At 41.0% G+C, this 11,128-nt stretch overlaps 1 protein-coding gene across 1 annotated transcript in view; it reads right to left on the bottom strand.

Annotated features, from left to right (window-relative positions):
• The window catches only part of ube2j2 (ubiquitin-conjugating enzyme E2, J2 (UBC6 homolog, yeast)), a 12,476-nt gene extending 5,350 nt beyond the window's left edge, over nucleotides 1-7,126 (bottom strand). Inside the window, exons 1-3 of the mRNA XM_063209286.1 lie at nucleotides 6,972-7,126; nucleotides 5,784-5,908; nucleotides 5,622-5,662 (exon numbers count right to left, since the gene is read on the bottom strand). Coding sequence (XP_063065356.1) covers nucleotides 5,622-5,662; nucleotides 5,784-5,908 — 166 coding nt within the window. The 5' untranslated portion in view covers nucleotides 6,972-7,126. The remainder of the gene's footprint in view (nucleotides 1-5,621; nucleotides 5,663-5,783; nucleotides 5,909-6,971) is intronic.
• Nucleotides 7,127-11,128: the final 4,002 nt, after the last annotated feature.

Raw genomic sequence — 11,128 nt, 5'->3', positions numbered from 1 at the left:
GACACACTGGAGGAGAATGGGGACCCAGAGAGAAAATTCAAAAAGAAATTCCCAACGGTGTTTACAGGATTAGGGAGACTGGAAGGTGACTATCGTATCCGGCTGAGAGAAGATGCTGTCCCCTATGCCCTTACAACCCCTCGTCGGGTGCCAATACCCTTAACTGAAAAAGTCAAGGAGGAACTAAAAAGAATGGAGGAAATGGGGGTCATCTCCAGGATAGAGAAGCCGACTGAGTGGTGTGGTAGTCCCAAAACCCAATGGAAAAATTAGACTTTGTGTCGACCTCACCAAGCTCAATGAAAGTGTGTGCAGAGAAAGACATACAGTATCTTGCCCTCTGTGGACCATTCGTTAGCACAGCTGAATGGTGCAACATTTTTCACAAAATTGGATGCACGGAGTGGCTTTTGGCAGATACCATTGGCACAAGAAAGTAGGGAAGTAACAACATTCATTACTCCCTTTGGCCGTTTCTGTTTCAATGCTACCCTTTGGCATAAATTCGGGCCCAGAACATTTCCAAAGACGTATGTCCCAGCTCTTAGCCGGCCTTGAAGGTGTCATATGCCATGCAGATGATGTCCTCGTATCCGGAAATAATGAAGCAGAGCATGATGAGCGGCTCACAGCTGTCCTGATGCGACTCCAAGAGGCAGGACTAACACTAAATGAGAAATGCACCTTTGCACAGTCGGAAACTCTGTTTCTAGGACATAAAGTCAGTGCAGCAGGCGTTGAACCAGACCCTGAGAAAATCAGAGAAATTACAGACATGCCTGTCCCAGAGAACGCAGCAGATGTTAGGCGCTTTTTGGGGATGGTGACATATGTTTGCAAAATTCCTCCCTCACTTTGCAGATTCTACCAAACCACTCAGAGATCTGCTGGGAAAAGGCAATGAGTGGACCTGGAGTCATATGCAGCAGACGGCCTTTGACAAGCTCAAGAATGAGCTAGCATCACCAACAGTCTTGGCTCAATACAGACCACAGGCCAAGACAAAGGTGTCGGCAGATGCCTCGTCTTTTGGCCTTGGGGCAGTCTTAATGCAAAGAGAGGAAAATATGCAGTGGCGTCCAGTTGCCTACATTTCCCGAAGCCTCTCTGACACAGAGCAACGGTATGCCCAGGTTGAAAAAGAGGCACTGGCCGTCACCTGGGCTTGTGAGAGGCTGAGTTCATACCTCATCGGATTACAGTTCACAATAGAAACAGACCATAAACCCCTCCTTGCACTCTTGGGCACAAAAGCACTGGACGACTTACCTCCCAGGATTCAGCGATTCCGGCTGCGATTGCTTAGGTTTATATACAACATCATACATGTACCTGGAAAGGCCCTCATCACAGCAGATACACTGTCCAGGGCCCCGATAAGACGCCCACTGACAGCAGAAGAAACACAGATGGAAGGGGAAGTACAGATTTTCATCAACGCAGTACGTGATAACTTACCTGCATCTCAGTCCAAACTTCAGCAGATAGGTGAACATCAGCGGCAGGACGCCATCTGCAGTCAGCTGATCCGCCAATGCCAAAGAGGCTGGCCACGACAAGAGGAGCTGTCCCAGCAACTGAAGCCTTACTGGGAGCACCAAGGTGAGTTACACATGAATGGTGATCTTTTGATGAAAGGGCGACGTATTGTCATTCCAGAGACATTGCAAAATGAAATGCTTGCCCGACTGCACGAAGGACATATGGGGGTATCCAAAATGCAAAGCTGAGGGCTCAGCAATCTGTTTGGTGGTTAGGCCTGAGTGCCCAAATCACAAAACTTGTGTCCAATTGCGAGACATGTTTTAAAGTACCAACAGCTACACCCCAGAGCCGATGATACCCTCAGAGCTGCCTAAGCGGCCTTGGCAGAAAGTTGGGGCAGATATGTTTTACTGGGAAAATGACTCTTACTTACTGGTAGTTAGACTACTATTCAAGGTACATTGAAATAATGAAGACATCTATAACTACATCAGCAGGGATTATTAATGGCCTGAAATCTATTTTTGCTAGGCATGGAGTGCCTGATTTCCTGATAAGTGATAACGGGCCCCAGTTTTCCTCTGCCTCTTTCTCCTCTTTTGCCACAGACTATGACTTCAGACATGTCACCAGCAGCCCATACTTCGCCCAGAGTAACGGGGAGGCAGAGAGGGCTGTAAAAACGGTGAAAAGCCTCTTGAAGAAGAACACCGACCCATACAAGGCCCTGTTGGCATACCGGGTCACGCCGCTGAATCAAAGGCCCTTTCACCGGCGGAGCTCCTGATGGGCAGAAGGCTGCGCTCACCCTTGCCACTCTCACCCAGTCAACTCAAACCACAGTGGCCAAACCAAAAGAAATTTGCAGACAAGGACAAAGAGTTAAAACAGGCACAGGCACTGGCCTACAACAAAAGGCATAGAGCGGGGTCAGGCCAGAGCTACAAGCAGGTCAGCGTGTCTGGATTACAAACACCCAGGAGCCGGCTACGGTGCTGAGAGAAGCAGACACTCCCCGTTCCTATGTCGTGGAGACAGATACAGAAGAGGTGAGGAGAAACAAGGCACACCTCAGACCCTTACCAGACATTCAAGGCCCTACACAGAATGTGGGGACACAGAACAGACAGCAGCACCAAATTGAGGGTGGAGGAGAATGAAGAAAGGGTTCAATCCAAGGAGGGAGGTGAAGGCACCTGCATGGCTCAAAGATTATGTCCAGTAATGCAGAACAAATTTAACAGGTTTAAGTGTTGTTTTCATATTCAGTATTTTCAGTGATCTTAGTGTCAGACAGACTAAATGCTTTTTAGTTAGGTAGTCCATGTTTTGTTTAAGAGTTTATGACTACTTTGGAGAAGGGGAGATGTGGTGTGTTATGGTCCTCTGGGCGTTCCGTACCAGAGGCTGCTTAGGTATATGTATGGTTTCCGGTAAAAGTCACTTGAGTAAATATGCCTGCCGGCTACATGCTGTTGTCCGAGTCATCATTGAATGGTCTACATACAAGTTACTACACTTACCGCAGTCAAAATCTCTATCAAAAAGCAGCCTTAGCTACAGCCTCGCAGATCGTTGAAGTTCACAATGCTGTCACAAAACATTCATATGAAATTAAGCTCACAGAAAGGCGCGCGCGAATTGCGTTAGTCCGCGGTGATTTGCTGCTTCCCCAATCCCCGCGCACTGAAGCCATCAGCACTACAAAACATTCCATAGACTAGTTCCTAGACTTCATTACGAATGAACGCTGGAGATGCGGCGAACAGTGATTTTCAATACGAAATAGCGAGCAGGCCCGGGTGCCGATCATCTGCCCGCAGCGCCAAGACCAACTCGCCCTCATGAACGGATTCCCAGATAGGCGGAACTTCTCCAACAAGTGTAGTGTCGGGGTAGGCATGATTCCGCTAGCTGCGACCAGTCGAGTCGGCATGTCTCTCGCTAAGCAATTGCGTTTGTAGCACAACGTTGGTGTCACGATATTGAAACAGCTAGAAATGATACAAGTGGATTTACCTCTCAAAAGTTTGTTTAGCCTTGCGAAATAGCCCAAAACAATAACTGACACTCCACAACCATCCATGCACTGCCACTGGATAAGGGGATTCTTCATTAAGTGAACGGCTCAAAGTAGCCCTACAGTATGTTGTCTTGTTGGGTTGGGGACCGCTGCACTGCTGTAGAATATGTAGTCTACTATGGGTGTTGGCCAATGAAAATTGTGCTTTTAATTTTTTATTTTGTTTTAGATGGTAGCCTAATGAAAGGCATGCTGCCAATCATCAACAATGTGACTAATATGTAGCAATGAGCATTGGCAAATCACAGAAGGCATAGGCTATAGCATGAACAATCACTTTGCCAATATAAAATAATCAAAGGTGAACTAAACAGTCCACAGCTAGAGGACATGGAAATGATAAAAGAGACAGAGAGAACTGTAATTTGGTTACAACATGACGGTTCAATTACCTGAACACAAATGCTATGTAGCCTATAGGCCTAAATACATGAAACCACATCATGACTCTATACCTATGTCCAAAACGAACTGAACTTCATTGGCGGAGGTCTGCGTTTTCTGAATGCATTTCTAGTTAGCATATTGTGTTAAAGTTCATTTTTTCCCCATAATGTAATGATAAAAAATAAACTTTTGTATGTTTTACATTCATTGCACACCAACTGAAATATTTCAGGTCTTTTTTTGTTTTAATATTGATGATTTTGGCATACAGCTCATGAAAACCCAATATTCATATCTAAAAAAAATAGTATATCATGAAAAGGTTGTCTAAACAAGCTATTAACCTAATCAACCTAATTTCCATACCAAGTTTTTCTATTTTTAAGAAAAATCTAATTCTAATTTGCCAGACAGAACATTCCATAGACTTTCAATGGGGTTTCATTTCTGGCAAATTAGAATTAGATTTTTCTTAAAAATAGAAAAACTTGGTATGGAAATCTATGGAGTATAATGAAGAGGGAAGTGTGGGTCACCAGATCAAAGAACAAAAAACAGCTGACAGCTAAGCATCAATGATGTCTGGGCTTTCATAACCCTCATGCAATGCAACTGCCATTGACTTCAATGTTAAACACAGTCAGGTCAGCAGTCTAACCCAGTGTTTCCCAACCAGGGGTACGTGTACCACTAGGGGTACGCGAGCACATTGCAGGGGGTACTTGGAAAAGTGTTATTATTATAACAAATGTATGGAGCAGCCACATCAGGACTGAGAAAATTATATAGAAAATTGATTAGGGGGTACTCATGGCACAACTAAGATGCTTAGGGGGTACGCAAGACAAAAAAGGTTGGGAAACACTGGTCTAACCCATGACTGCGGTTTTGAGTAATGAACAAGGCTGAGACTTTTTAAAGCCTCAGGAAGCTTTTACCAGTGTTTAGAGTTAATTGGTTAATTCAGATGATTAGGTTAATAGCTTGTTTAGACAACCTTTTCATGATATGCTATTTTTTTGAGATATGAATATTGGGTTTTCATGAGCTGTATGCCAAAATCACCAATATTAAAACAAAACAAGACCTGAAATATTTCAGTTGGTGTGCAATGAATGTAAAACATATGAAAGTTTATTTTTTATCATTACATTATGGGGGAAAATGAACTTTATCACAATATGCTAATTATTTGAGAAGGACATGTATATTGTAAGACTTGAACATCAAATTAGGTGTGTCACAGGATGTACAGACACATTTGACCATATATGAGGGGAAAGACTGTGTGTGAAATTTCACTATGACTATGAACTGCATGTATGTACAATTTTAGTCGATTTAAAAAAAAAAAAATGCTGAGTTCGGCCTCAGTCAATTTGATTTTGTCACCCCTGTCCTATAATATCAATCATGTTCCTACATGGTACTGGGCCTTGATTAATTGTTTTGGTATTTTGAAACTTCCAATCATATCCCGATTGTAAAGAATCATGTTGGATATTCATCCTCACAAAAAACTTGGGGTCACCCTTTGCCAACATAAAGAAGCTGTTCATATTATTGCCATTTCCATCAGGGTTGTGCAAATGACAAGTCAGTGTTTTCACTATGGACAAATGGCTTACGGCATAAAGGGGGGAAAGACAAAGGCACTGAAAAATACCTTCATATGGAGTTTTCTCGGGTCCTCGTACAAGATAATGCCTGAAAGAAAACGGGAAACAAAAATAAGGGAATTTTGTCATTACTTATGTAGTGGAGACACAACCACAGCCCTTTTAGAAGCAACTAACAACTTCAAATATACTTCAATTCCATTCCATACCATTCCAATATGTTTGAAGGAAGAGGTTCAGCGCATATGTATGGTACAGGGTCTTTCTTTATTCGTAGGTAGTCTTGTTTTAGCCGCTGCGTTGCTGTTGTAGGCGCTCTCTTGTTGTTGCTCATCTGAGTAGTCAAAGGGAAGAAATGGACAGTTTAATTGCAAAACGATGTATATTATCCATTTCTGAGGAAATTGACACTTTTGCACAGGGCATTCCATTCCATCGCAAAATCCTTTTAATATAGGTTAAGTATGTTCAAAATATTTGAATGGCAAGAATTCACATATGATGCAATTAAAAGATGAAGTAATTAAAATATGGTGGATACACAGTTTTGCAACAGTATGCATGTGCATGCATCAATGACGGTAAGGTTATTGGCATGAAAGTCCTATTAAGAGCTGCGTGTAGAGCAGAAAGTTTCATCCGAGTGACAGCTGGATAACAATCTCTGGTTTCAGGTCATTCTCTCGTGAGAAATTGCCTATCATTTACATTACTCCACTTACTTCCCCAGCCTACCATTGGGATATTGTCTGACTCATGTCAACATTATGCCATTCCTGTGTAACTCTAGAAGGCAGGGGACAAGTAAAATGCATGGTCGGTATGTGTACTGGCAGTGGGGCTCAAACCTTCAGCTACAGACTGACATAATCTGCAGGTAGCTCTAGCCTACGTGAAGGCACCACCTGACTGTTTGCTGCTAACTTTGACAGCTACAGCTAGCTACAAATCCCTTGCGTCAACTGAGCTTGTAGTGACTGTGCGATGGTATTTTGCAAACTAATGTAAGGACCTCACCCTAGCTGACCTCGATATGCTTCCATAAGTACAGTGTGAGGATTTATCACTTCATATCACACTTTGCCCTCTTGTTTGTGGCTTTTTAAACACAAATCTTTCCCCTCCCTGACTCCAGGCCTAGCTATGCTACATCTGTTGTCTTCACATAGTACGACTATTCATGAATGTTTACAGAAATAGGCATGGCATCTCTAACAGCATAGTACCACCGGTGTATGCATGTAGGATAAACAAGGTACGTATTTAGCGTGATACAGCAGCAGACATTACTGAAGCAGCCGAGTGGTATGGATTCCTTGGTTTGAAACTGCTAGAAATGGCAGAATCCAAACTTAGTGCAAGCACAGAAGAAGCTGAATAAATACACAAACAAATACCTCTTTAGAGCACTATACGCGGTGTTAGCAGGGCTAGTGGAGATAATTGTCCCTCTTTTCTAAAATAGACAGTAGAATAAAACTTCTAATTTAACAAAAAATTATGAAAAATTAGCTGGGCTGAAAACGTTTCTTCTTGTTTCCCATTCGAACATGGCTACGGAATACGGAAATGAGGGAAGGATCAGACTGGCCAATCAACAGGCTCAGATTTTTACGTCGGCACGCACTCCACGTAAACCACACGTCGTGTAATATTGGGGAAGGCAAAAAAAAAAGCCCATCTTCATCTTTGCAAAAAAAAAATTAGAGCTCTAGATAACAATATAAGGCCTATAATATAACAGTCTTATGTCGTGCAATCCATTTAAAGGAACCATCATAGACAAAGTAGAGGTGAAATTTAATGTGAATCTAGGTTCCAAAGGTGAGATTTAAAAAAAAAAAAAAAAAAAAAAAATGATGGCAAGGGCAAGTGGATATTTTCTCCAGTTTCAAAATACCAACATTGAGATATATAAGCATTTGCCTTTACATTTACAATATGACAATGATAATGATGCAAAAATGTAACTTCAGAAGCAAAAAAGAACACACATTCCAGCATAGCCATCAAAGCATAAAAACTGCCTCCCTTGGCATAATGTTAATCTCTGGAAGGGCATAGGCTTCATTTATGAAGTAGCTTGGCATTTCACATGATAGATTGGATAGATTATGTTAAACTGCATGGGCCATGAATGAGACATCAAAGTTAAGACATTTCTGAACCAATAGCCTAACTATTCTTCGATTTGGGTCATAAAGGGACAAATCATTTATTAGCCTTAAAATAATGTTTCCAAAATTGCTGTGGTCGTCCTTGATGTCTAAGGTAGTTTGAAATTTGCTTTGCCACTCTCCTTTGGCTATGTAACATAGAGAGACCGAGACCGAGACTGAGACCGAAACTAGTTCCTCCCAACCTTTTCTTTAGCTTGTGGCACTCTTCCCTCGGTGCCGCCCCACCTTTGTGGAGAGAACAATAGGCTAGTTTCCTTCCTCTATCAACCCAGGCAGAACAACGTTTTGGGGACTTTTCCACATTCACGATTTCAAATGAGATAACGACATTTGAATTGTGGTTTGCGAGCTATTGAACAAAACTTTGATCATCAATGACATCAATCTTTGCATCACAAGCCCACAAGCAAAAGGAAAGGAGGGGATGAACTAGTTTGACTTGGAGCCAGTGTAGGCCTACTGTAGGCCTATCTTGTAAGAGGGTGGGAGACGTGACGCCTTGTTTTTTCGTAACATTGGTTAAAAACCTACAAAACTGTTATTTTCCTTTAAAAAACAAATGTCAATGAAAGAAGGTGTGGTACATTATGTTTCATATTAGTCTTAGATGAGAAGAAACATTTTTGTTAAGATTTATGTAAAGGTTTATATGTCAAATTTCCTGCGGTGTGACTGTAACATTAATGAAACAATATATAATAATATATATATAAATTAACCAACAATATTTTGAATAATGTATGAAGCATCTGGCATGATTGCATAAATCTTAACTTTAGATTAAGATATGTGAATGTGGAAAAATCTCAAGACAGTAATATTAACTACAAGTTCAATTTCGTAACACAAATTGCGTCCTGTGGGGTGACATGTATGTCAATGATTGTGAATGGGCAGCTGCAAGGCCAACTACAAGGGTCTTAAAGACTGGCTCCTAACCAGTCAGTAACTCAGTTATTGGAGAGTGCTGTGGAAGTTTAAGGTGACTCTTAACCTCTTAATATGTCTTCATATTGCAATCTTTCTGTCACGCAATGCTTAGGTTCATTTTATGGTGTCCTGTGGTGTGACTGCTCTTATAGGAGGAAAAAAAGTTTTTTTATTAATGAAAACACATATTAAGATTAAACACAATATCATTATCAAGTTAGCATGAGCTCAGATGTCAGTCATGTATACAAAAGGATTAAAATGGCCATAATGCAGTGAATTCCCTGTGGTGTGACTCCATTTTCCTGCGGTGTGACATGCCTATGCTATGTGTTGATGCAGGACACATTTTCCAAAAAATGGCACAAATAAGGTGAAATTCCACAGACCACTAAGTGCTTTATTTTTTTCTATTTTTTTCCAATTTTTATCCATCATTTTTTTCAGGAATTTGAAAAACTTTTTTTTTTTTTGCGTTACGCCCTTAAACGTCAACCACCCACGACCGTTCTTTCTTCAATGTATTTTTATGGTCTTTTTCGCCTTCATTTCAGATAGGACAGTGAAGAACGACAGGAAGCGAATGTGGAGAGAGAGACAGGGCAGGGATGGCAAATGACCCAGGCCGGATTCGAAAACCCAGGCATGCAAGCCCAATTGTAAGAAAGTTCTATTTACAAACTTCAGGGTGACCACAGCAGACCACAGCAGTTGCTCATTTTGTATAGCATGATGAAGGTGTGGTCTATTTCAAATGTTGCTTTGTTAAATCATGTATGTAAGAGTAAACCCATGGCCTGAAGTTTGTGGCATAACAATACACAGTAAAACCACTGGCAAGTTTGAGTATTATGGAGCTATATTAACATTTTATTAGTGAAGTGCTTCTTCAAATCTAAAAAATATATCAGGCAATAAAATGACACAGACATAAAAAGGGAAGTATGACCAGCATATCCCCTTAAGACATTGTACATTAAAATACATTGTATATCAACAGCATTTGAAAACAGAAACACTGAATCCCAGCGATACTTGCAGACATTGAAGACATCACACAAGCAAATTGTAAATATCACCAAACTTGTAACCAATAATGATGAGTAAAATAATGGAAATTGTGACTTTTTCTTCAGCATGGATGACTTTGCATGATGTAAGCTATGCAGCACAAAGCCTTATATATCAAAAATATGACGACAATTGACAACATTTCAACATTTTGGTGAACATTTGGTCAACATCTGTGATGCGGTATGCATTCAGCAGATAGGCCTACCTCTGCATCATGTACGTATAGAATCATAACAGTTGAGAATACATTTTGGTGAACAGTTGGTGAACATTCATGTTTCGTCGAACACTCAGCACATATCACTGCATCATGTACTATTTTTTTTTAGTCACGTGATATTGAGTTTTGATAACAAGAATAATTTTTCATAACGTTTCTGTAAAACATCCATACATTCTGTTTGTGTCCTCAGCACTCGTGATCAGTGATGGACAACCTGAACTCATTAGTCTTCAATCCAGTGCAGTTTCAAATGACCCAGGTGTCAATTCAACCGGGTGATTGCCTGGTTGAATTGGACGGGTAACACTAGGTACGCCATTTGGAATATGTGGCACTGGATTATAACCAATGGGCCGAGGTTGCCCATTAATGTTCATGATGGAGAATGAAGAATGCGTCCTAAAGGAGAAGTCAAAGGGCGAATTCCAAAATGCGACCTTGCGTCCTCCACTTGTGCTTGTGGTCTCATGTTTTGCTGATGCCCCACCTCCATGGAGAAAACAATTAAGTTTCCCCGCTGTCAGCCAAGTCACAACAATTTTTGGGGGACTATTCTTCATTCACCATCTAGTTTGCAAATGAGAAAATTACAAACGTACTTTACAATTGAGCTTTTGCGAGAATATTGAAAAATAAGGCTGTTGTCAGTGATGTCATCATGACGTATCTTCCTGGTAAGAGGCCACAAGCACAAGTGGAGGATGCAAGTCTGCATATTGGAATACACCCTCGGAGATCTCTGTGGCTTTCCCCCATGGTGGTGCCCCTGTCCATGTTGTTGGTCCAAGCTTCCAAAGTTGCTGCAGCCAGTCCCAACACATCATACTCTGAGAGAAAGGGAGAAAAAAAGGTGACGTAAGTAAAAGCAGCACAGTGTTTGTACTGACTGAATTACAAATAAGTTTGACTTAAAATAAGATGTAAATTTACAAAGCGTTCCTGTACAAAATGTCAGAAAATCCAATGGCATTGGAGCAACTGTGTTAGGCTATCTGAATTTTCCTTTCCAAATTCAAACAACTAAGCCGTTATTTTACTGATGTTAGCTGATAAACACAATTAAAACAAATAATTGTTGAATGTTTTTAGGATAAAGTTTTTCTTAAGAACTTTTCACATTTTTCCATATGTAATGCTCTGTTTCAGA

The sequence above is a fragment of the Engraulis encrasicolus genome, chromosome 10 (assembly GCF_034702125.1).
Source record: "Engraulis encrasicolus isolate BLACKSEA-1 chromosome 10, IST_EnEncr_1.0, whole genome shotgun sequence".
Classification (NCBI taxonomy): domain Eukaryota; kingdom Metazoa; phylum Chordata; class Actinopteri; order Clupeiformes; family Engraulidae; genus Engraulis; species Engraulis encrasicolus.
Note: the sequence above shows the minus strand (reverse complement) of the source record. Positions and strands in the feature narration are given on the sequence as shown.